Here is a 27,348-nt window from a genome sequence, read left to right as displayed (position 1 = left end):
CAGTGGCCTGAATGATTTTAATGACTTGTGTTCAACAGAGATTACACTGTCAGATGAGAAGTACACCAACTAAAAAAAAACAATGAAAATACTTCACCTGTTTTTTTGTCTGTATAAAAATGATCACTTACGGAAAAATACAATCTGTTAACCAAGAGTAAAACTGGTGAAAATCTAAAAATACCTACATACACACATATAGACTTTGCATTTTCAGACACGTCTTGAAACATAAATAAATATCAAACAACAACTATGTACATACAGTGGTTACGGTCAGTTGTGCACTAGTACACAGATCTTCAATAAGAATGCAGGTCAGGGTTACTTTAAAAAAGTACACGTTTAAAATGTTGAATATCCAACACAGTCCACACCAATATCTTACAATACAGGGGAGAAATTTAAGTAAATATAAACACTCCCCTAATTTAAAAAAAAACAAATTAAAACATCACTGTGTTCAGGAAATGTAGCAGACATTAGGTGTGACGTCTCCTCCAGGTAGTTCAGGCCTCTTGTATCTCTGTCCCTCAGGTCTCCTAATCTTCAGTGGAGACCTGTTGAAGACAGAAAACAGGCACTTAAAGGCGTGTGGAACACTTTCCATTTAACCATAAATAAACCATTAAGCAGTGGATCAGTGAAAGGTCGTTAGGCGTGGCTGTGCTCTCCGCCGTAACACTACTGCTTTATGACATACCCAGCCCACATCAATAGACTGGTTGATACATGCATTCAACAACACTAAATACACACTTCTATAAGTAACTGTACATGCTACCTGTGCTGTGCAGTGGTAAAACCAAGCCATCTCAGGTGACTCTGCTGTCTGCTGTAAGACTGTTGTTCCCGTCATCTACAGCAGGTGGTGGTGTTGTACTAGACAGGGCTGAGAATGGGTGTGACTGAACAGATACACTGTTCTCGTCTGTGCTGCTGGTGGGCTCTGCCTTCGCTCTCTCCTCCCAGCAAGGCTCCTCCTGCTCCTCTTCATCACACCTCAGAGCCGCATCCTCATCCTCACACAGCGGGAACACACGACTCTCCCACGGGAAACAGTGCTGCAGACAGAGGGGAGGAGCGAATAATGAGGGATACATACGAGTACATTACATTTATCACTTTCATATGTGGGTAACACAGCATGGGCAACTGAATGTCAAAAATTAGATTGAGCTAGTATAAACACTCACCGTACATCATTATTCTCCCGTGATAAAGGGTTAGATTTAAAACCAAAATTCATGCAAAAACCATGTTTGGTCCCTGTGACCTTCACACCCACATCCTGCGCATCAGGGAGCCTGCAGCCTTCGCTCTGAATGTGTGACAGAGTGGGCACTCTCCCTACCTCCTGACAGACACCGCCACTACTCCATCATTACTAGCAGGGTCGGGGAGTAACGGATAACATGTCATGGATTTTTTTTAAACTGTAACTACTAATCCATTACCAGCAAAAATTGTGTAATCGGATTACAGGTATTGAAAAACTAGATGATTACTTCTAAGATAACTTTTAAATTCAATAAAAAATATGACACCTTTGTTTGTCTCAATGACATTCAAATCAGCATTGAAAAAAGGTGCAAGTTTAAGTTTGTTCCACCTGAGCGAGTCTGACCACAAGTCAGAGACCACTATGATGACACACCAAATGTGTTTGATGGATCACAGGAAAAGAGCAGGAATAGGCTTTTAGCTATGTCTTTCAATGGTGCGACTGCTGTCGGCATTCAAAGATTATCCAACTTAAATAAACAATTGGAGGTAAGGATGACAGCAGTGGTGTAGTTCACAGGCTATACAGATAACACCTATTATTGATATCTACACAGCGCAATGATGTGAATCACACTGTTGCTCTCTCATTTAGCTATTTGCACCTTACGGATTGTGGTTGTGGTTTAACCTTAATGGTTGAATTGAAGAAGTTTAAACTGCCTATCAATCATTGATTTTGCAACCAGTGGAGAGCCAGTGAAAAATGCGATCTTGGAACAGCTGCATAGTGCAGATCCCAATCTATGGAATAAAAGTTTGAGGCCATTCCTCCCTTCTAAACTCCTCCATGGTATTGTGCTCCATACTGTCAAAAACAAGTTAAAATTAGGAAGACCACGAGTGGGGCTTTAATTGCTCAATCTAATTCATGCTGCTAAAAAAAAAAAAAAAAAATCCGGCCTAACGGTCACATGATTTTGATAGACTTAAACAGCTGCAAATTATCAAGATAAAGTGTCTACAATAAAAACATACAGAGCATTCAGAAAGTATTCAGACCCCTTTCCTTTTTCCACATTTTGTTACGTCACAGCATTATTCTATAATGGATTTTAAAAAGTATTATCTACACACAATAACACATAACAAAGCAAAAACTGTTTAGACATTTTTGCAAATGTATAAAAACAAAGAAAACAAATATCACATTTACATAAGTATTCAGACCCTTTAATCAGTACTTTGTTGAAGCACATTTGGCAGCGATTACAGCCTCGAGTCTTCTTGGATATGACACTACAAGCTTGACACACCTGTATTTGGGGAGTTTCTCCCATTCTTCTCTGCAGATCCTCTCAAGCTCAGTCAGGTTGGATCGGGAGCGTCACAACTATTTTCATGTCTATCCAGAGATGTTAGATCGGGTTCAAGTCTGGGCTCTGGCTGGGCCACTCAAGGACATTCAGAGACTTATCCAGAAGCCATTCCTGCGTTGTCTTGGCTGTGTGCTTAGGGTTGTTGTCCTGTTGGATGGTGAACCTTCGACCCAGTCCGAAGGCCTGAGCGCTCTGGTGCAGGTTTTCGTCAAGGATATCTCTGTACTTTGCTCCATTCATCTTTCCCTCTATCCTGACTAGTCTCCCAGTGCCTGCCGCTGAAAACATCCCCACAGCATGATGTTGCCACCACCATGCTTCACCGTAGGGATGGTGCCAGGTTTCTTCCAGACGTGACTATTGGTATTCAGGCCAAAGAGTTCAATCTTGGTTTCATCTGACCAGAGAATCTTGTTTCAGTAGGCAGCTCTCTCATCCATTTATATGGAGATGATACAGTCTCATACTCAAATGGCACCTCCCCAGATTTTGTGTTAAATGCTCTACAACAAAGTTCTTAGTGTTCAACAAGCTTTCTCTGCCCTTAACCTTGTTCTAAACACCTCCAAAACAAATGTCATGTGGTTTCGTAAGAAGAATACCCCTCCAGGTGTGATTATTACCTCTGAGGGTTTAGAGCTTGAGGTAGTCACCTCATACAAGTACTTGGGAGTATGGCTAGACGGTGCACTGTCCTTCTGTCAGCACATATCAAAGCTGCAGGCTAAAGTTAAATCTAGACTTGGTTTCCTCTATCGTAATTGCTCCTCTTTCACCCCAGCTGCCAAACTAACCCTGATTCAGATTACCATCCTACCCATGCTAGATTACGGAGACATAATTTATAGATCGGCAGGTAAGGGTGCTCTCAGCGGCTAGATGTTCTTACCATTCGGCCATCAGATTTGCCACCAATGCTCCTTATAGGACACATCACTGCACTCTATACTCCTCTGTAAACTGGTCATCTCTGTATACCTGTCGCAAGACCCACTGGCTGTTGCTTATTTATACTACCTCATCCCCATATTATTACTTACCCTCTTGCTCTTTTGCACCCCAGTATCTCTACTTGCACATCATCATCTGCACATCTATCACTCCAGTATTAATGCTAAGTTGTAATTATTTTCACCTCTATGGCCTATTTATTGCCCACCTCCCTACTCTTCTACATTTTCACACACTGTACATAGATCTTTCTATTTTTCTTTTGTGTTATTGACTGTACGTTTATGTGTAACTCTGTGTTGTTGTTTTTGTCGCATGCTTTGCTTTATCTTGGCCAGGTCGCAGTTGTAAATGAGAACTTGTTCTCAACTGGCCTACCTAGTTAAATAAAGGTTTAATAAAAATATACAAAATAAAAATGGTCTGAGAGTCCTTTAGGTGCCTTTTGGCAAACTCCAAGCAGGCTGTCATGTGCCTTTTACTGAGGAGTCGCTTCAGTCTGGCCACTCTACCATAAAGGCCTGATTGGTGGAATGCTGCGGAGATGTTTGTCCTTCTGGAAGTTTCTCCCATCTCCACAGAGGAACTCTGGAGCACTGTCAGAGTGACCATCAGCTTCTTGGTCACCTCCCTGACTAAAGCCCTTCTACCCCGAATGCTCAGTTTGGCCGGGCGGCCAGCTCTAGGAAGAGTCTTGGTGGCTCCCAACTTCTTCCATTTAAGAATGATGGAGGCCACTGTGGTCTTGGGGACCTTCAATGCTGCAGAAATGTTTTGGTACCCTTCCCCAGATCTGTGCCTCGACACAATCCTGTCTCGGAGCTCTACGGACAATTCCTTCAACCTCATGGCTTGGTTTTTGCTCTGACATGCACTGTCAACTGTGGGACCTTATCTCGACAGGTGTGTACCTTTCCAAATCATGTCCAATCAATTGAGTTTACCACAGGTTGACTCCAATCAAGTTGTAGAAACATCTCACGGATGATCAATGGAAACAGGATGCATCAGAGCTCAATTTCCAGTGTCATAGCACAGGGTCTGAAAAACTAAATACCTTATTTACATAGGTCATTTGTTATTAGAAAAAATGTCTAAAAACCTGTTTTCGCTTTGTCATTATGGGGTATTGTGTGTAGATGAGGATTTTTTATTTACTTAATCAATTTTAGAATAAGGCTGTAACGTAAACAAAATGTGGAAAAAGGGAAAGGGGTCTGAATACTTTCCGAACGCACTGCAAACAATAGGCCTATAGCAAATGCAGCATATGGCATACATTTTTCACATGCAAATAGCCTTTTTCAGTCGTGCTCAAAGCATGCTATTCCATGAGAGCAGCATTTATTTTTCAACTCGAAGCAATGACCCAATCAGTCCTCCATGACAACAAAAATCATAAACAACAGAAGGCTAAATATGTCCTTACATCTTGGGTTATGCTCAGGTAAAAGAATTAGGCTAATCTACTGTATATTTCGAAGTCCTAGTCTTGAAGATCAAGGGGTATTAAATTAAATGGAATGACTGGAAATCTGTCACACTGATTTTGTATGTAAATTAATAGCTTAAAATCTGATTATTAACTGTGGTAGAAACCAATGGGTTAGAAGAAGCCTACATAACAAACCTATAAAAGTAAAATGCAACATCCATTTATGGCAAGCTATGTAAAAGCTAACATTGATTTATCCTACAATCTCTGACATAAAATGCCCAATATCCATATCTCACCCAAGTTAGAGTGTTTTCTCTGCTACCGCACAGCAAGCGGTACCGGAGCGCCAAGTCTAAGACCAAAAGGCTCCTCAACAGCTTCTACCCCCAAGCCATTAGACTGCTGAACAATTTATTAAAATCACCACCAGACAGTTTACATTGACTGACACCCCCCTCCCCTCTTGCACACTGCTGCTACTCGCTGTTTGTTTGTTACCTATGCATAGTCACTTCGCCCCCACCTACATGTACAGATTACCTCAACTAGCCTGTACCCCCGGATACTGACTCAGTACCGGTGCACCCTGTATATAGCCTCGTTATTCTTATTGTGTTACTTTTTATTTTAACCTACTTGGGCTTGTAAGTAAGCATTTCACAGCAAAGTCTACACCTGTTGTATTCGGCGCAAGTGGCAAATAAAGTTTGATTTGATCAGGAACTGTTTTCAGTCTCAGCGAGTCATATTTTAAAGTAAAACCTCTAATTCAGCTTGATCATTAGAAGACTTGTGTATAACAAACTAGCATTGTTTCTGCTAGCAACTCCTCTGCATTATACTTAATAGCTTATTGATTAGAATGTTCCTCAGTTAGCAGCAGGGTTAATAGATGGTAGTACCAAGACTTCATACTCAGAATGTAACAAAGAGCTGAACCGGGATCCAGACTTTAGGTTGGTAGAGACTAGACAGTGAATGTCCTTTCTTACCACCCACTCCTCTAAGGCTCCGTCCCTGTCCAGATGGCTCCAGTCCACGTGAGTGCTCACGTCACCTCTGGTCTCACCCCTGACAGCACAGTCCCATACAGAAACACCTGCTCCATCGTTCCTACTGCCAGACCTACAGAGAGAGGCGATAAAAATTATAATATATATATATATATTTTTTTTTAAATACTGCAACAGAGCAAGAGAATGCCGGACTTCATTCTCAAAGGAAAAAAACAGACACTGTGAATTGAATTGAGATCCAGTGAGGTAAGAATATTTACTGCAGGATCAATCAGCAACAGCAAGGTGATGTGTGGTGTGCCCAGTCCCCACCTGGTGGTGCGTCTATAGTGTCTGGTCTTGTCCCAGGAGGTCCAGCGGAGTTTCTCTCTCTGCTCACACTCCAGGTGCCTCTGGGAAAATGTCTTGTCACACAGCAGCTCCTCTTCCTCCTCCTCCCTCTCCTCCAGGGGTGGGTTATCAACCACTCTCCAGCTACAGCGAAGGAGGGAGGAGCAGAGCAATGTGTAAGGTGACGGAATACACTACATGGCCAAATGTATGTGGACACCTGCTCGTCTGACTTCTCATTACAAAATCATGGGCATGAATATGGAGTTGGTCCCCCCTTTGCCGCCATAACAACCTCCACTCTCCTGGGAAGGCTTTCCTCCAGATGTATGAACATTGCTGCAGGGACTAACTTCCATTCAGCCACAAGAACATTAGTGAGGTCGGGCACTGATGTTGGACGATTAGGTCTGGCTCGCATTCGGCGTTCCAATTCATCCCAAAGGTGTTCGATGGGCAGTGGTGTAAAGTACTTAAGTAAAAATACTTTAAAGTACTACTTAAGTAGTATCTGTACTTTACTATTTATATTTTTGACAACTTTTACTTTACTACATTCCTCAAGAAAATAATGTACCTTTTACTCCATACATTTTCCCTGACACCCAAAAGTATTCGTTACATTTTGAATGCTTAGCAGGACAGGAACATGGTCCAACTCACACACTTATCAAGAGAACATCCCTGGTCATCCCTACTGCCTCTGATCTGGTGGACTCACTAAACACAAATGCTTTGTTTGTAAATTATGTCTGCATGTTGTACTGTGCCCCTGGCCATCGCTAAATAAAAATAAATAAATAAATGTATGTGATCTGGTTTGCTTAATATTAGCCATTTGAAATGATTTATACTTTTACTTTTGATAATTAAGTATAATTAAAACGAAATACTTTTAGACTTTTACTCAAGTAGTATTTTACTGGGTGACTTTGACTTTATTTTTTTTCTATTCATGTATCTTTACTTTTACTCAAGTCAAGCAATTGGGTACTTTTTCCACCATTGTCGATGGAGTTGAGGTCAGGGCTCTGTGCAGGCCAGTCAAATTCTTCCACACCGATCTCGACAAACCATTTCTGTATGGACCTGAAACAGGAAAGGGCCTTCCCCAAACTTGCCACAAAGTTGAAAGCACAGAATCATCTAGAATATAATTGTATGCTGTAGCGTTAAGATTTCCCTTCACTAGAACTAAGGTGCATAGCCAGAACCATGAAAAACAGCCACAGACAATTATTCCTCCGACACCAAACGTTACAGTTTGCACTATGCATTCGGGCAGGTAGCGTTCTCCTGGCATCTGCAAAACCCAGATTTGTCCGTCAGATGGTGAAGCGTGATACATCACTCTGGAGCGTTTCCACTGCTCCAGAGTCCAATGGCGGCGAGCCTTACACCACTCCAGCCGACGCTTGGCATTGCTCATGGTTATCTTAGACTTGTGTGCGGCTGCTCGGTCATGGAAACCCATTTTATGAAGCTCCCGTCGAACATTTATTTTGCTGATGTTGCTTCCAGAGGCAGTTTGGAACTCGGTAGTGAGTGTTGCAACCGAGTACAGACTAGTTTTACACACTACGCGCTTCAGCACTCAGTGATCTCGTTCTGTGTGCCTGTGTGGCCTACCACTTCGCGGCTGAGCTGCTGTTGCTCCTAGACATTTCCATTTCATAATAACAGAACTTAACAGTTGACCGGGGCAGCTCTAGCAAGGCAGAAATTTGACCGACTTGGTGGAAAGGTGGCATCCTATGACGGTGCCACGTTGAAAGTCACTGAACTCTTCAGTACTGGCCATTCTACTGCCAATGTTTGTCTATAGAGATTGCATGGCTGTGTGCTCAATTGTATACATCTGTCAGCAACAGGTGTGGCTGAAATAGTTGAATCCACTAATTTGATGGGGTGTCCTCAGATCATAGGACATCAAAGAACAGACTCATTTCTTGGGAGGTTTGATCAAACTCAAAATACAGTTAAGCAAAAACTGGTGGCTTTAGCTTTTGTTGAGAAGTAACTCAAGCCAAAGAACAAGCACCAGAAGCCATACCTGGGCGTTATAATGTCTCTGTACTGAAGTCTCTCCACCTTGGTAGTGGCAGCCATGGACATAGGGATGATGATGTTGTCAATGTTGTAAACACTCTCTCCCTGACGTCTGCAGATTGGGCCCTGAGAACAGAACAGCATTAAAAAAATACTGTAGCATAGCTCACTAATCAACAAGCGGGCTATATGCCGATAATGCACACCGTTTGTTCTAAACCTCTCCACTAGATGTCAGTATTCATTACAAGACAATTCTCAAGATATTAGTTGGTTTATCTATCCTTCTATTTCCAATATCCCCATGAGGACAAAGACTATTTTAAATTGAAGGATTAGGTTTAGGGTGAAAACTATGGATAGAATTAGGGTAAGGTTGAGGAGTTATGGTTACGGGTTAAAGTTATGGTAAGGGTTATAGGGAAAATAAGATTCTGAATGGAAATACATTTTAGGTCCCCGCGAGGATAAAAGATCAGAACGTGTGTGTGGTACCCGTTTGCGTGTGTGTGGGGTCTGGGGTGTAACGGCATCCTCCAGGCTATCCTCTGGACTGTCCTCAGGGTCTGACAGCTGAGACAGGAAGTCCTCCTCATCTAGAGACCAACAACATCTAACTGTTAACGCCATGGGTCGTTCTGTAACAAGCTACATAGCATACATGTAATGACCACACTCGCAGGCTACATGTATGTAATAACTAGTTGGATATGTGTAGGACAACATAGGAAATCAGGATTTGGCTAGAGGTTAGGTTTATTTCTAATTGAAATTAATGTTGGATAGATCTCAAAAAAGCAGGAATTCCTGATTACTGAGTAAAAATCCCATCCCAGGGATCATGCATACCTTTCATGGTCCTGTGGGTATGTCTCCTCTTCCTCCCCCCGCGATAGGCTCTCCTGTGTGGGGTCTGAGCAGAGCCCGCCCACCTGATAGTTGACACGCCCCTGGCCCCTCCCCACAGGTGCCTCCCATGCTGCTTGTGGCGGCAACCTGGAAGCACACAGCACCCATGTTAAAGTGGAACTGACAGCTTTTTAGCAACATGAAATCTCATTAAAAATCTGTTCAAATACACCCGAAGGAAGAATTACACAATTATTTTTTTTTTTACATTTTCTGACAAGCGAGCAGCTATGGTCATTTTCACATTTTCATAAATTCATAGTATACGTAATTCCCAAACATTCTAAGGCATTTGTGAAAATTCTATAGCAATATAGAGTGGGAGAGCAGGTGTGCGTTTGGACAATTAACAGACACTGCAGCAAATAAAACCTAAAAAACATCTGTCTCATCCAAAGACAAGAGTCTACACAGACAAAATCAATTTCTCTCTCAAACCAAGCACCCAAGCTAACTGGCTAAAGTTGGCTAGCTACTTCCAGACACAAATGAGAGAACACCTCACTGTGACCATTTTATTAGCAGAGCTGGTTAGCTAGGCTGTTTACATGATATCTAGAGCGTTCGTGACTAACTATAACTTTTTTTGCCGACGTTTACTGACACCAGTCATATCTAGCGGGTGTTGTGCGTTCATAAATTCATCAGTTATTCTGCGCTCTGGCACACTCAGACGAGAGTGCTCTAAAATCGGAGTAGATAGCATATCTCTTCGTTTGCAAATTCACTCTGACTAACTGGATAACAGTTATTCACATACTTGCTAGCTAACCAAATTATACCAGTTATCTGGAGCTGTGTATAGCCACTGGAAAACGAGGGGAAAAAGTCAGTCCCTCACTCCTCCAATGACATGACATCCTCCTAGCAGCTAGCGATTTAGCTAACGTTAGGATCCGTGTTTTTAGCTTGCTACATAAACACACACCGTCGCCCCCTCTCTCTCACACACACACACACCGTCGCCCCCTCTCTCACACACACACACACACAGTCGCCCCCTCTCTCACACACACACACAGTCGCCCCCTCTCTCACACACACACACACACACACACACACAGTCGCCCCCTCTCTCACACACACCGTCGCCCCCTCTCTCTCACACACAGTCGCCCCCTCTCTCTCTCTCTCACACACAGTCGCCCCCTCTCTCACACACACACACACAGTCGCCCCCTCTCTCTCTCACACACACACACCGTTACCCCCTCTCACACATACATACCGTCGCCCCCTCTCACACACACACACACAGTCGCCTCCTCTCTCACACACACACCCACCGTCGCCCCCTCTCTCTCACACACACACACAGTCGCCCAATCTCTCACACACCCACCGGCGCCCCCTCTCACAAGCACCCATCCACCGTCGCCCCCTCTCTCACACACGTACCCACCCACCGTCGTACCCACCCACCGTCGCCCCCTCTCACACACACGCACCCACCCACCGTCGCCCCCTCTCACACACACACACACACACACCGTCGCCCCCTCTCTCACACACACACAGTCGCCCCCTCTCTCACACACACCCTCGCCCCCTCTCTCACACACACCGTCGCCCCCTCTCTCACACACACCGTCGCCCCCTCTCTCACACACACACAGTCGCCCCCTCTCTCACACACACACAGTCGCCCCCTCTCTCACACACACACAGTCGCCCCCTCTCTCACACACACACACACACACACACACACACACACACACACAGTCGCCCCCTCTCTCTCTCATACACACAGTCGCCCCCTCTCTCTCTCACACACACACACCGTTACCCCCTCTCACACCGTCGCCCCCTCTCACACATACATACCGTCGCCCCCTCTCACACACACACCCACCGTCGCCCCCTCTCTCACACACACACACACAGTCGCCCAATCTCTCACACACCCACCGTCGCCCCCTCTCACAAGCACCCATCCACCGTCGCCCCCTCTCTCACACACGTACCCACCCACCGTCGCCCCCTCTCACACACACACGCACCCACCCACCGTCGCCCCCTCTCACACACACGCACCCACCCACCCACCGTTGCCCCCTCTCTCACACACCCACACACCGTCGCCCCCTCTCTCACACACCCACCCACCGTCGCCCCCTCTCACACACACACACCCACCCACCGTCGCCCCCTCTCACACACACACACCCACCCACCGTCGCCCCCTCTCACACACACCCACCCACCGTCGCCCCCTCTCACACACACACCCACCCACCGTCGCCCCCTCTCACACACACACCCACCGTCGCCCCCTCTCACACACACACCCACCCACCGTCGCCCCCTCTCACACACACACCCACCCACCGTCGCCCCCTCTCACACACACCCACCCACCGTCGCCCCCTCACCACATCGCCCCCACACACACACACCACAACACACCGCCCCCACACCCACCACATCGCCCCCACACACACCCCCACACACACACACCCACCCACCACACCACCCCTCACACACACACACCCACCCACCGTCGCCCCCTCTCACACACACACCCACCGTCGCCCCCTCTCACACACACACCCACCCACCGTCGCCCCCTCTCACACACACACCCACCCACCGTCGCCCCCTCTCACACACACACCCACCCACCGTCGCCCCCTCTCACACACACACCCACCCACCGTCGCTCCCTCTCACACACACCCACCCACCGTCGCCCCCTCACCACATCGCCCCCACACACACACACCACAACACACCGCCCCCACACCCACCACATCGCCCCCACACACACCCCCACACACACACACACCACACCACCCCCACACACACCCATCCACCACACCACCCCCACACACACCCATCCACCACACCACCCCCACACATCGCTGTGGCTGTCTTTGTTAGGAAGAAATAGTCTTCACACAGTTCGCAACGAGCCAGGCGGCCCAAACTGCTGCATATACCCTGACTCTGTTGCAAGAGAAGTGACAAAGAAATTCATGTTAGCAGGCAATAATAACTAAATATGCAGGTTTAAAAATATATACTTGTGTTTTGATTTTAAGAAAGGCATTGATGTTTATGGTTAGGTACCTTTTTCGCGAATGCGCACCGCATCGATTATATGCAACGCAGGACACGCTAGATAAACTAGTAATATCAACCATGTGTAGTTAACTAGTGATTATGATTGATTGATTGATTGTTTTTTATAAGATAAGTTTAATGCTAGCTAGCAACTCACCTTGGCTTCTTACTGCATTCGTGTAACAGGCAGGCTCCTCGTGGAGTGCAATGAGAGGCAGGTGGTTAGAGCGTTGGACTAGTTAACTGTAAGGTTGCAAGATTGAATCCCCGAGCTGACAAGGTAAAAATCTGTCGTTCTGCTCCTGAACAGGGCAGTTAACCCACCGTTCCTAGGCCGTCATTGAAAATAAAAATAAAGCTTACAATGGAAGTGGATGGAAAGGTGGAAAGTATCATGAAGGTCTTCCATCGTTTGTTTTTAGCTCAATCCATCGTTTGTTTTTAGCTCAATCAATGTCCGTGGGGTGATATTCAGGTTGACAGGAAATCGACTGGAGCTGTGTGAGTTACGTCTCTAAGACTGACCCAGTGCTCTCCTCATCAGTCACAGCCCAGTGCCCACAGCCCCTCAGCCCCTCTAGCCAGCCCATCACTCCTGCCACGGCCCACTGCCTCAGAACCCCTCCCTTCTGCCCAGCGAGGATCATTGGGATTGTTTAGGATCATTAACCTCCCTACAGGGAATGGCCAACAGAGCAAGCAGCGAGGAGCAACAGTAGATTAATGATTAGACTGGCTGACTCAGAGCATGCTGCTGTGCAAGTCCCCCAGTAAAATGCCAAAGAGAATTACTGTTAAATCATTTCTCAGAATACACTGTTCTGTATTCTATTTTCACAACTATCTTGGTCAGTGTAAATGAACAATAGAGTAAAGTATTGTATCGTACCTTTCACCCTCATCTACCTACCATCAACATAATATTATAGCTATTTCCAGACAAAAGAGTTGAAGCATACAGCTCAATATGATGAACAACACAGTAATTATAACACAACAGTAATCACTGGCATCAGTTAACCCAAGCAGACATATTTCCATAGCTATGCTGTTTTATGAGAGATTCGCCTACCTGAGGTGAGAGAGAACAGGGTGTGGTACAGTACAGTTAGCTTAACACAATAACACACAGTATCATAATGTCTGTCCAGCACAGTGAGAGATGTGCCTACCTGGGGTGAGACAGAGAGCAGGGTGTAGTATAGTGTGACTGGTCCTGGAGGTCAGGGTGCTGCTGGAGGAGCAGGCTGGGTCAGAACACAGTGCCAGGGGATCACAGGAGGCACAGGTGAGACAGAGAGAGGCTGAGTCCTACAGGAGAGAGAAAGGTTCTAGAATAACTTACTCTCTACACACCAGGACCAGGTGTGAATACCGCTGATTTAATGCAGGACATTTTTATGAACTCAAACCACCTGTGGCTCTTGAAGATAGTAGCCTATTGCTATCAGAGAGTTACCAACGACCACCACAAACTCATTAGCAAAGAAATGACCCAGGGGAATGTGTGTATATGTTTAAACATACAGATGTGACTTAGCCCCACCTCAGCTGATTTCTCAGCTCTGCTAACATGTAGCCTTACTATGCGGTTGCTGTGAGTCACTGTGACCTGGAGGAGCAGCCAGCCGCTCGGCTAAATCACGCTAATGAAACTAGTTAAAGTCGTGAACAGCTTTCTTCTCTTTCCTCCATTAAAATCTCAGTAGGCTTGGCACAGTGCCTTCCTCTGTAATAACATCAGTTAGAGTGAGGTGCCCCTGGCTGGCTCCCTTTGTGGCTTGGTGGGTAGAGACTAGAGGATTAGTAGCAGGACTGGAGAGATGGATACACTGACTGGATGTGTTCCAAATGGCACCCTACTCCCTATATAGTGCACTACTTTTGAACAGAGCCTTATGGGCTATGTGTTGCAGGTTGAAGCTCTACTCTGGAGCAGGTTGATATTTACAAGTCAGAACAGACAAAATCAAGGGTTGAGAATAGCAGTCATGGAGGGTGTCACATTAAAATGAACTGCTCCACTCTGTGTTTTGTTAAGAGAGAGCTCTTCACAGCATCATGATGAGACTATAACATCTCAGAGACACAGCGGACATCATGACACACAGCACAGGGTCCCTTTCTAAAGACTACAGCTACAATTAATACTCCACTTTAAATAAGCCAGCAGTTCACAGGTTAGTAAACCTTTGTTCTCAAAGAGTGTGTGTGTGTGTGTGTGTGTGTGTGTGTGTGTGTGTGTGTGTGTGTGTGTGTGTGTGTGTGTGTGCATGGTGTTGAGGGTTGCTACCTGCCGTCTGTGGCTGGTGTGGGTAGTGTTGAGGGTTGCTACCTGCTGTCTGTGGCTGGTGTGGGTAGTGTTGAGGGTTGCTACCTGCTGTCTGTGGCTGGTGTGGGTAGTGTTGAGGGTTGCTACCTGCTGTCTGTGGCTGGTGTGGGTAGTGTTGAGGGTTGCTACCTGCTGTCTGTGGCTGGTGTGGGTAGTGTTGAGGGTTGCTACCTGCTGTCTGTGGCTGGTGTGGGTAGTGTTGAGGGTTGCTACCTGCTGTCTGTGGCTGGTGTGGGTAGTGTTGAGGGTTGCTACCTGCTGTCTGTGGCTGGTGTGGGTAGTGTTGAGGGTTGCTACCTGCTGTCTGTGGCTGGTGTGGGTAGTGTTGAGGGTTGCTACCTGCTGTCTGTGGCTGGTGTGGGTAGTGTTGAGGGTTGCTACCTGCTGTCTGTGGCTGGTGTGGGTGGTGTTGATGAAGAGTGGTGGTTTGTGATAGATCACTAGGGGTCGGGTGCGGGCTGAGACACAGGTGGCGTCCACTTGGAGGAGGTGTTGTCTTCTGCGGTTCACTCTCCTCCTCTTGGGTGCCTTCTGGGAGAAGGCGTCACATCCTCCCAGGACCAGGCCACTGCAGGGGACAACAGAGGGGACACTTAGTATATGGGCCAAATGGCATGGCACCCAGAAGGCTCTGGTCAAAAGTAGTGCACTATAAGGAATAGGGTGCCATTTGAAACTCAACCTAAGTCACTAAACACACAGCACTTTATTCACTCAACACACAAATGCAACAGTTCTATTGGTAGAGAGCTGCCCAGATGCCCTTAATAAACAACTCAAAACACAAACAATCCAACCCAGCGGCCCCAGTCAGATATGATCTGTATTCCATGACATCCATGGCAGCGTGGGAGTCAGATCAGAACAGGGGAGGTGAAGACTTTTTATTGAGAGTAAAAAGGAGGCAAGAGGAAGTAGGAACCTGAGCTTAAATGACTTTTATCCAAATCACAGCTGGACATTGTACAACTTTTCCAATGGTTATTTTAAGGATAGCTAGAGCATGTTTAATATCACTAGTGATGGATAGGAGATCTGAGGTCCTCTTTGGGCTGTAGAGTAGGGCTTCGGCACAAATGGCACTCTATATATTTCCTACCCTATGGGCCCTGGTCAAAAGTAGGGAATAGGGTTCCATTTTTGGTACCTAGACTTGCAGATACTGGCTTTAGAACATTGCTAGTCCAACACTCACTAGGGGCCTGTCATTTCCAGCTCTGGTGGGACAGGCTTCCCTTGGTTACAGGAAGTAAAATGATTTTGTTCATTATCCTGCCAGATCACAGTAACCTCCCTGGCCCTCCTAGACCCCACCTCCCTGTCCTCTGGATCAGGCTTTACATTTCTTAGATAAAAACTAGACAAACATACTCTGCTGTGCTGCCTGTGACAGAAATAAAAATAGCAGCTCTGTGAAGTCCTACAGTACAGCACCCTTGAGGGTAGTTGGTACCACCTAAAGAACTCCACAACCCTAGCCTGTTAGAGGGAGTGGTTGTGCCTAAAAACAGGGCTGTCCAGGAACCATAATGTCACTTCCATTTAAATTAAAATAAACAGCCCTGCCTACAGGATCTAGTTTCTGGCATCTCAGTAATCCACAGAACAGTGACTGAAATTCCACAAAGTCCTTCTATTCTTTATAGAATACCATTTGATCATCTGGCTTTTGATTGACAGCTTATGCCTGATTTCTATTTTCTTTGATCCTCTGACGTGGTAAGCAACAGTGGAACTGGGAGCAGTTGTTATAATTATTACAGGAGAAAGACTTTTATTTTTATTTCATTTCACCTTTGTTTAACCAGGTAGGCTAGTTGAGAACAAGTTCTCATTTACAACTGCGACCTGGCCAAGATAAAGCAAAGCAGTGCCTCACAAACAACACAGAGTTACACATGGAATAAACAAACATACTTTTTCTATTGTATTATTGACTATATACAGTGTGTGCAAATGAGGTAGGACAAGGGAGGTAAGGCAATAAATAGGCCATAGTGGCGAAATAATTACAATATAGCAATTAAACACTGGAGTGATGGATGTGCAGAAGATGAGTGTGCAAGTAGAGATACTGGGGTGCAAAGGAGCAAAAATAAATAACAGTATGGGGATGAGGTAGTTGGATGGACTATTTACAGATGATCTATGTACAGGTGCAGAGATCTGTGAGCTGCTCTGACAGCTGGTGCTTAAAGCTAGTGAGGGAGATATGAGTCTCCAGCTTCAGTGATTTTTGCAATTCATTCCAGTCATTGGCAGAAGAGAACTGGAAGGAAAGGAGGCCGAAGGAGGAATTGGCTTTGGGGGTGACCAGAGAGATAGACCTGCTGGAGCGCGTGCTACGGGTGGGTGCTGCTATGGTGACCAGTGAACTGAGATAAGGCGGGGCTTTACCTAGCAAAGACTTATAGATGACCTGGAGCCAGTGGGTTTGGCGACGAATATACGAATAAGCGAGGGCCAGCCAACGAGAGCATACAGGTCGCAGTGGTGGGTAGTATATGAGGCTTTGGTGACGAAACGGATGGCACTGTGATAGACTGCATCCAATTTTCTGAGTAGAGTGTTGGAGGCTATTTTGTAAATGACATCGCCGAAGTCAAGGATCGGTAGGATAGTCAGTTTTACGAGGGTATGTTTGGCAGCATGAGTGAAGAATGCTTTGTTGCGAAATAGGATGCCGATTCTAGATTTAATTTTGGATTGGAGATGCTTAATGTGAGTCTGGAAGGAGAGTTTACAGTCTAACCAGACACCTAAGTATTTGTAGTTGTCCACATATTCTAAGTCAGAACCGTCCAGAGTAGTGATGCTGGATGGGCAGGCAGGTGTGGGCAGCGATCGGTTGAAGAGCATGCATTTAGTTTTACTTGCATTTGAGAGCAGTTGGAGGCCACGGAAGGAGAGTTGTATGGCATTGAAGCTCGTCTGAAGGTTAGTTAACACATTGTCCAAAGAAGGGCCAGAAGTATACAGAATGGTGTCGTCTGCGTAGAGGTGGATCAGAGCATCACCAGCAGCAAGAGCGACATCATTGATGTATACAGAGAAAAGAGTCGGCCCAAGGATTGAACCCTGTGGCACCCCCATAGAGACTGCCAGAGGTCCGGACAACAGGCCCTCCGATTTGACACACTGAACTCTATCTGAGAAGTAGCTAGTGAACCAGGCGAGGCAGTCATTTGAGAAGCCAAGGCTGTTGAGTCTGCCGATAAGAATGTGGTGATTGACAGAGTCGAAAGCCTTGGCCAGGTCGATGAATACAGCTGCACAGTATTGCACTGTCATTAGCAAAGTGTAGCCGATTAATTACAGAAAACTGTTGAAATATCTGTTTTTGACATGATCCTGGGTCAAGGTCACCATTACCTTTTTCACACTACCGGGCCAAACCGAGCTGTACTGTACTGGCTGGGCTGGCCACGCAACTACCATAGGTGCTGGAACCCAGGAAGCTGCTGCATGAGCAACAACTAATGGGAATCCTAATAAACTAAACTGCGCAGGAAATGACAATGTGGGCTGGTGGGTCTTATTGGGTCTACCTGCTGAAGACTCTCTTGTTCTGTCCTTTCCACCTGCAGGAGATGGGAGAGGAGGAAGGAGAGAGGTTCAGAGGAGGCATCAGGCTGTTGACGATCTGGCTCAGCTGGGCACTCTGTGGGGACAACAACAACAGATCATCCTCTATATACAGTATCTACTGAACTGAAACATATAGGCCTATAGGTCTACATAGCCCCCCACCTGCTAAGCAGTATGGTAGATAAGTCCCGACTCCCCAGACCTGTAATCTAATGTGAAGTGAGGCTTTCTGGTTGGAGACTGTCCTGTCACAACCCCTTAGAGTCAAGAAGACAAAGGCCAGCAGCACTACAACCAGACTTTGCCCTACATAAAAACCAGAGATGTACTGGGAGTGGAGCTGTCCTATCATCAGCAGCAGGGCTAGACTCTCACTGATTGTTGTGTGTGATTAACCACTAAACAGCAGTAACGGCTGCTTTGGTCCTTTTGACTAATCAACATTTTTGGTTTGATGTTTTGCTGGGTTAAAAAGCCCTCCGATCTCTGACATAACTAATGCTAACTCATTACATATATCATTGGACCCTTACAAAGCTCATTTGAAAAAGAAACCTAAACTCAGCAAAAAAAGAAACGTCCCTTTTTCAGGACCTTGTCTTTCAAGATAATTCGAAAAAATCCAAATAACTTCACAGATCTTCATTGTAAAGGGTTTAAACAATGTTTCCCATGCTTGTTCAATGAACCGTAAACAATTAATGAACATGCAGCACCTGTGGAACGGTCGTTAAGACACTAACAGCTTACAGACGGTAGGAAATTAAGGTCACAGTTATGAAAACTTAGGACAGAGGCCTTTCGACTGACTCTGAAAAACACCAAAAGAAAGATGCCCAGGGTCCCTGCTCATCTGCGTGAACGTGCCTTAGGCATGCTGCAAGGAGGCATGAGGACTGCAGATGTGGCCAGGGCAATAAATTGCAATGTCCGTACTAAGACAGCGCTACAGGGAGACAGGATGTACAGCTGTTCGTCCTCGTAGTGGCAGACCACATGTAACAACACCTGCACAGGATCGGTACATCCGAACATCACACCTGCGGGACAGGTACAGGATGGCAACAACTGCCCAAGTTACACCAGGAACGCACAATCCCTCCATCAGTGCTCAGACTGTCCGCAATAGGCTGAGAGAGGCTGGACTGAGGGCTTGTAGGCCTGTTGTAAGGCAGGTCCCCACCAGACATCACCAGCAACAATGTCACCTATGGGCACAAACCCACTGTCGCTGGACCAGACAGGACTGGCAAAAAGTGCTCTTCACTGACGAGTCGCGGTTTTGTCTCACCAGGGGTGATGGTGGGATTCGCGTTTATCGTAGAAGGAATGAGCGTTACACCGAGGCCTCTACTCTGGAGCGGGATCGATTGGAGGTGGAGGGTCACAGCATCATTGAACTGAGCTTGTTGTCATTGCAGGCAATCTCAACTCAGTGCGTTACAGGGAAGACATCCTCCTCCCTCATGTGGTACCCTTCCTGCAGGCTCATCCTGACATGACCCTCCAACATGACAATTCCACCAGCCATACTGCTCGTTCTGTGTGTGATTTCCTGCAAGACAGGAATGGCAGTGTTCTGCTATGGCCAGCAAAGAGCCCGGATCTCAATCCCATTGAGCACTTCTGGGACCTGTTGGATCGGAGGGTGAGGGCTAGGGCCATTCCCCCCAGAAATGTCCGGGAACTTGCAGGTGCTTTAGTGGAAGAGTGAGGTAACATCTCACAGCAAGAACTGGCAAATCTGGTGCAGTCCACGAGGAGGAGATGCACTGCAGTAGTTAATGCAGCTGGTGGCCACACCAGATACTGACTGTTACTTTTAATTTGGACCCCCCCCTTTGTTCAGGGACACATTATTCCATTTCTGTTAGTCACATGTCTGTGGAACTTGTTCGGTTTATGTCTCAGTTGTTGAATCTTGTTATGTTCATACAAATATTTACACATGTTAAGTTTGCTGAAAATAAACGCAGTTGACAGTGAGAGGACGATTGTTTTTTTGCTGAGTTTAGGTCTCAATGTTACTGTTGAAGTAAAGGTTAAATAAAAAGTAAAAATGTACCTGTCTCTGTATATTCCTGAGGAGGCGTGTGGGGCTGCTGGGTTCGTTCTCCGTGTCGGAGGGAGGGTCTCTAGCGCTGCCCCTCGATGTGAACGGCAGCCCTGCCGTCTCCGTTAGTAACGTCTGCTGAATCTGCCCGTCTGTCATTGGCTGGGAATCCGCCAAGACCACACCACCCTGGGACCACAAACACACTACTATCAACGCCACAAGGGCATATTCACACACCAAAGGAAGCTGGTGAGGCGAGGACGGCTCATATGGCTTATGCAAACCATGTGCTTGAAACCATTCCAGCCATTACTATAAGCTGATGAAGTGCCACCGGCCACCACTGATTCACACATGATCATAGGAAAGGTCGTGAGGGAGGTCATGGTGTTTACAGCTGTCCGGAGACAGCAGGAGGAGGGGGCTGTCATAACAATGAGTGAATTAGATCTGGGAAAACTAATGAGAGATTAAAAACACCACAGGCACTTTACAAGAACAGGTCCACACTGTGATGTCACACACACACAGGCGCATCTAATTCTAAAAGGGCAGAGGCTGATTAGAGGAGGAATGCTGCACATCCTTATCTAAAACACAACCTTTTAATTAACTAGTCAAACCTCAGAAGGCTTTGTACAGAAGATATAAAACACAGTCAAGTGACAGACAGGCGTATGACAACCTCACCCCCCCTGCCTGGTCTAGAGCCTAGGGGATCGAGTCCTCTCTGTGTGTGTGTGTATATATATATTTTAAAAAACTGGGAATATATATGTATATGTATATGTGTGTGTGTGTGTGCGAGTGTGTGTGCGAGTGTGTGTGTGTGCGAGCGTGCGTGCGCCAGGGTTCACTAGAGGCCTATGGAATTGGGCCTTACCTTGGTGGAGGTGATCTGTTTGTGCAGGTCCCCCAGTTGTTGGATGCGTCCCTCAAGCTCTGCCACATGCAGCTGTAGCCAGGTCCACCCGCTGCCCACCTCAGCCCTCTCCCTTTGCCACCTCCACTCACACCTACTGGAGAGGGAGACAGACAGACACAAAGAGAGAGGTAGAAAGAGCCTATGACCAGACAAACAATTCCGTATTTTTCTAGATTCATAATTTCTGTAGGTTTTGTATCCTTTTTTTTTTCTTCCCCCCCCCCCATCTATTAAAAAGACAACCTTTTCCTTGAAACAGGTTGAACGGTTGGAGTGTGTGTAGGTTTACTGACCTTTATAACATAGATAGCCCAGCACAACAAGAGTACAGAGGCTGAGGACATATGGTTCATATTTACACAGTACCATCAACAAATAGCCTACACTATGACCTACATTTTAAAGCACTAGATGACAATGCTACTTTTGCATATCAGCTTTTTCTTGTTATATGGCAGATGAGGAGGCTTTATTCTTATTTTGTTGAGATGAGTATAAAGTATATCTAGGCCACAAATAAATCATTAGAAAACTGTGTAGGTTTCCATGGCGCTTCTGACTGCGTTCCACTATTACTGTAGTGCAGGGTTAGACATTGGTTTCTGGCAGGCAGTTCCACAGTCCAGTTAGGTTAGTTACCATGGCTCTATGTAGCGACCCTGGGAATGCCAGGAGCAAGCCACTTAGAGTGGACAACTAAATGGAACATTTTTCATCAGACTGGCTGGGTCGGCTGGTGACTGGTGCGGCATAGACATAAATAGACCCCCACACGAACAAACACAGGCCCAATGCTGTAACACTCAAACTAAGACCACTTCAAGTTTGGTTTCATTTTACAATCAGGAAAGTGACAAAATTACTCTTGACATCCTGAGTTGTAGGCTAGGTGGTGGAACGTATCCACACCATCAAAGTGTAAAAAGCTGCCACCCCCATCCCCAGTCAAGCAGTCTCAGAGGAGAGGCACTTCCTCCCTCCCTCTCAAGTTGCAACATAAACAAACAGCACACAGAACCTGGGCATTATCTTCATTCTCCAGAGACACTGCTGCCGCCCAATGGAACACCCCCCCATCCACTCTCTGCCAGGCCAGCTCAACAAAGATAAATACACAGTGGACCTGGAGCTGTTCTATACTGCTGGTGCATTTCTTTACTCTTGCAGTTACACACAGGTTGTTTTCAGCCCTGATCTCAACTGAGGAAAAAGCCAGCCTATCTGTATTAACTAAGCTCTGCTTTCTTAAACACGTATTTCTCCAGTTGTAGGTCTGGGCATAAAGTAAAGCTTACAGCTGGGATGGCCCGTGGATCAATCCCCCCAAAAGTATTATTTTAAATAATATAAACTTCCATTTAAAAGTTTGGCGTCACTTACAAATGTCCATTAAAATAACATAAAAATGATCAGAAATACAGTGTAGACAGGGTTAATGTTGTAAATGACTATTTTAGCTGGAAACGGCTGATTTTTAATGGAATATCTACATAGTTGTACAGAGGCCCATTATCAGCAACCATCACTCCTGTGTTCCAATGACACGTTGTGTTAGCTAATCCAAGTTTATCATTTTAAAAGGCTAATTGATCATTAGAAAACCCTTTTGCAATCATGTTAGCACAGCTGAAAACTGTTGTTCTGACTAAAGAAGCAATAAAACTGTCCTTCTTTAGACTAGTTAAGTATCTGGAGCATCAGCATTTGTAGGTTCGATTACAGGCTCAAAATGGCCAGAAACAAAGCCCTTTCTTCTGAAACTCATCAGTCAATTCTTGTTCTGAGAAATGAAGGCTATTCCATGCGAGAAATTGCCAAGAAACTGAAAATCTCATACAACGCTGTGTACTACTACCTTCACAGAACAGCACAAACTGGCACTAACCAGAATAGAAAGAGGAGTGGGAGAAACAGACGCCTCACAAGTCCTCAACTGGCAGCTTCATTAAATAATACCCGCAAATTGTCATTAATAACATTATTTTCTAAAAAAAAATCTGCTCTAGTGGCCAGCTACCTAATCTTACAGTAATCATGTTCTAATTATTGACCGGGTTGGCCACCATTGATTCAAACATTTCTCTCCACCCTATAGAACATTCTTTAGAATTGCAGGAAATGTTGCTTAGGGCCCCCAAAAGGCTAGGGCCAGCTCTGACTGCATGTTTGCATGTGGATGTGGGTACACAGACCCGCAAGCCACTGCGGCCATGAGGAGTTCAGATTTTTGTGGCCCCCACTCCCATCAAAGTTGCCCATACCTGGTTTACAGGGTGTACCCCTCATTTCACTTTAAAATATTTATCCTAGCCTGCCACAGTAACTCCCACATCAAATTATGAACATATGTGAGTGAAACTGAAAGAGGACAGAAAACAAGAGTTTGACTTCCCAATTTTATCCTTGTAACCATTGTTATCACATTTTGCAGGAAAAGGGGCCAAAAATGGCCCATCTAGTCTCGGAGGAGAAGATATTTCCGGGGGAGGTGCATGCCATAACCTCTCCCCATGAAGGAGCTAATGAAAGGCCACAGAGACAGACCATTCTACCCCATAGAAATGGAATGAATAGAATAGGCTTGGAACCGTTCTTTGTTCTACCCAGCAGGAGACAGGGGCTCCAACAAAGACAAGACTGCTGCTGCCAGGATGATGCCAGATCCAAACCACCCCTCCACCCTGCCAAACAAATCATCAACCCCCCATTCCACCTCTTCTCCACTTCTCCCCTGTTCCCAGAGCTCATAAACCTGTAACTCTTTCTCATCCACCCCCCCGTTTATTAGACAGGGATTCACAAAGGCATCCCCTCCACATTCCCCTTTGGTCCCTTCTGCCCCACGCAAACCCTGTCCCCTTCCTCAGTCACTACATTCCAGACAGTGAGAGCAGGTTACCTGGCGATGTGCTGCCTGCCTGGAACTTAAAGACAAAACGGCTCATCTTTGCTACTTACTTAAAAGTTCAAACCTCCCAACAAACTATAATGAGAAACATGAAACCTTCCTAAATGCTGGATGATTCAAATGCTAAGAAACCTGGCGTGATCACAGTGTTTGAGTCTCAGAGAGCTGTTACTCCTACCTAGGCAGAGAGACACACCATAGCAGAACCATTATTACATCCGCTTAATTTAGCCCTAAACACTTTCCTCATCTCATGATCTGGGTCACACAGACTTCAGAGGAGGACTCAAAGGGCTCTTCCATCAAGGCAGTGTGTGGGGGTGGATATATGGCCTTACAAAGTCTGTGTTTATGTACCTGGCCTGGATGTGGGTTAGGAGAGGAGAGGGTCTGTTCTGTTCGTACTGTAGTAGAGGGTCAGGTGAATAGGAGGAATCTGTTGCCTCTGCCGCAAACTAAAGAGGTTATATGATGTTAACAGCCGGTTTTGTGCATTGGATGCTGTCAAGTGAAATGTAATTTCAAGTATAAGGTCTGTGTTTTTCCATGTATAATTCACTCACTGTCACACAGATGGCATGTGTTTCTCATAGCCTACCTCTGCCCTTAACCCTGTTTATTTAGCTGTGATAACCCACTGTGGTATCCAGGAAAACACCACAGCTCTTTAAAATATGTCTGAAATATGAGAAACAGACCCAAGCTCAAACAAAGCTACAGGTTCAGCTCACAGCTTTTAACAAAACTCATCCAGAAACATAGTTTTAACTGTGAACATGCTGTGTTCCTGTTGCATACAGTTAGGACTACAACAACGTTTTTGCATCCCAGTCAAGCATGAAATAGAATTCTCTACCATTCTTATTCAACTGAACAACAGACTTCCTGTTTCTCATAAGTAATTCACAGGTCTATAACATAATTACAGCACATTACCAGAATGTTTGTACTCACACTGGTTGAGACGTGGTCCCCCATTTCTGCTCAGGCTCCAACTCTTCATCTGAGCTGCTCTCTGTGGCATCAGAGTCTACAGCCTCCTGAACCCCGCGCAGCACGGCCTGGGCATAGCGCGTAAACTCCTGGATGTCTGTGGAGGGGGATGGCGGTAAGGAGGTCTGCAGTAGGGCACGGCCCTGGGTCCTGCGGCTCAGTGTACCTGTCTGTCTCTGCCCCATGGCTGGATCAAAGGGCTTGGTGTTTGCAGGGGGTGAGGGGGGACTTGGGGTCTCCCTGCCCTGACTCCCCTTCAGACCCTCCAGCTGGAGGCTGCAGTGGCGAGAGGCATGGTCCCCTAGTAGAGCTTGAAGCCTCCTCTGGAGCCGCCCAGCCCGTTCTAACTGAGACGTTTGTTGGGAGAGATGCCAGTGGGTCTGCTCTCTCAATGCCTCCTCTACCAATGCAGTCACAGGCTGCTCCAGGCCCTGGCTCCTAGCTCCCCTGGCCCACAGCTGTGCTGGAGCTGTGTCTGTGCTGCTGGAGCCCCCCTCCTCCTGCCTCTCAATGAGGGGTGTGGGGACAGTAGGGTTATACTGGGACATGAGATCTCCCTGGCAGTATTTTGAAGGGGACTGGGGGATATCATAGCCATCTGGTCCATGGCCACTGTGTTGACACTGTTGTTGCTGCTGAGCCACAACTTGGCTATTGTGTTCAGGGACAGGAACCAAATACATGTCTTGTGCACCTGGACAGGCAGCCAGGGAATGCTTCAGGTTTTTGTTGAGAGACAGGAAGCTGAGCAGGGAACCGGGGCTGGAGAGAAGCACCGTTTTGTACTGGCCAGCCGAGGCCTGTAGCAGAGGGGACAGGAGCGAATCGGGAAAGTCAAGGGGACTCTTGCTTGAGCAACAAGTGTCCAGAAAGGGCAGAGAGGAGAGTTTGAGCCACACCCTCTGAGCATAGCTGTCCTCCATCAGTTTCAACTGAGGATCACACTCCATGTTGAGCATTGCCCCATCTGCATCCATGTTGCTGGACGCCAGGTGCATTCCGTGGACGTCTTTGGAGAGCTTGGTCAGGGCTGGGGCCATTCCCTCCAACCAATGATGTCACTGTTGTTCTCTGTCACACCAGAGGATGCCAGATCTGCCTCAGACTTTCCCAAGACCAAAAAATAAACCCCATTCAGCACTTCATCCACCAAACTGAAAATAATCTGGAAATACTAAAAACTGCAAATTATGGGTAGGAAAACATCCAGACAGTAGCTAGGTACATTAGCTTAGCTATAGTGATAAAGATGAAGTCAGAAAGAAACCATTAACGTTAGCTAGCTATCATCATGGATGGCTCAAACAAGTCAATGAACTGACGAGGTGGGAACTGTGCTGATATTTATAATTGTCTAACTGCAGTCAGAGACATCAAACGTACTCGATTTACTAACAAGACCGTTTGCAAGGATAAATCAAACACCTTAATCCGCTCGAAAGCTTCCTGGAACACAAAAACGGGCACGGAACGTCAAGTTGAAAATAACGTATCGACCATCTTTTTGCTATTCACCTTGAATGAAAATTGACAGGGTCCACGAAAATATTATTCTTGAAGCCTTGATTTATGTCGTGAAAAGCTAAGCCTTTCCCTCATTTGACATGTTAACCGCAAAAGTCTGGCTAGATAGTTCATCAGAAGATCTTTCGGTTAACAGTCCCTTCTCCGTGGTCCTATTTATTTCCAACTGCCATGGAACAACGGCAACGGCTGCTGCTCTGCGTTTGACGCAATGACTGTACGCGTTGAGGAGCTTTGAGTGAGTATTGGGGGGCGTGGATTCCTACGTGGGGGTAAGTCTATGCAAATGAAATTCCATTCGAGACCAATAATATTCAGTCATATAAGAACGTTTAAACAGTTTTTACTATCTCCTCAAATCCTCGATTCTTTCATAGCCTAGCCCAGTGGTTTCCAAACTGTGGGTCGGGACACACTTGTGGGTCGTTGCAGGGGTCCAGGTGGGTCACGGGGTGAATTCTTTCGAGTGTAGAAAATATAATGGTCCTATATATTGTTTAAATAATAGCTTATAAAAATAAGAGAAATTAAAATCACCAAAATAAAAGCTAGACAATCATGCCCCCAATGATTGTGTTATGCTTAAGCATAAGAACACTGCATTAGCCATGTCAAAATCTGTAGAATTGGGGGAAATTAACGTGAAAACTGCCAAAATTCTCT

At 46.0% G+C, this 27,348-nt stretch overlaps 1 protein-coding gene across 2 annotated transcripts; it reads right to left on the bottom strand.

Annotated features, from left to right (window-relative positions):
• On the bottom strand, nt 1–26,883 carry kansl1l (KAT8 regulatory NSL complex subunit 1-like). Of its 2 annotated transcripts, XM_039014613.1 has the most exons (14): nt 26,677–26,883; nt 25,123–26,266; nt 21,219–21,354; nt 20,345–20,521; nt 18,240–18,352; nt 15,073–15,259; nt 13,532–13,670; nt 9,237–9,383; nt 8,883–8,983; nt 8,392–8,513; nt 6,321–6,482; nt 5,985–6,117; nt 785–1,064; nt 1–560 (listed from the first exon to the last, which is right to left on the bottom strand). In XM_039014613.1, exons 2-13 carry the CDS (start codon nt 26,199–26,201, stop codon nt 816–818), a joined length of 2,745 nt encoding a protein of 914 aa, XP_038870541.1. In that variant the 5' UTR covers nt 26,202–26,266; nt 26,677–26,883; the 3' UTR covers nt 1–560; nt 785–815. The 2 variants fall into 2 exon arrangements, with proteins under 2 accessions (XP_038870541.1, XP_038870540.1); XM_039014612.1 differs by having other exon boundaries at nt 25,123–26,883.
• Nucleotides 26,884–27,348: the final 465 nt, after the last annotated feature.

The sequence above is a fragment of the Salvelinus namaycush genome, chromosome 19, assembly GCF_016432855.1.
Source record: "Salvelinus namaycush isolate Seneca chromosome 19, SaNama_1.0, whole genome shotgun sequence".
Taxonomy (NCBI): domain Eukaryota; kingdom Metazoa; phylum Chordata; class Actinopteri; order Salmoniformes; family Salmonidae; genus Salvelinus; species Salvelinus namaycush.
The sequence above is the reverse complement of the archived record's forward strand: the minus strand, read 5'-3'. Positions and strand labels throughout refer to the sequence as shown.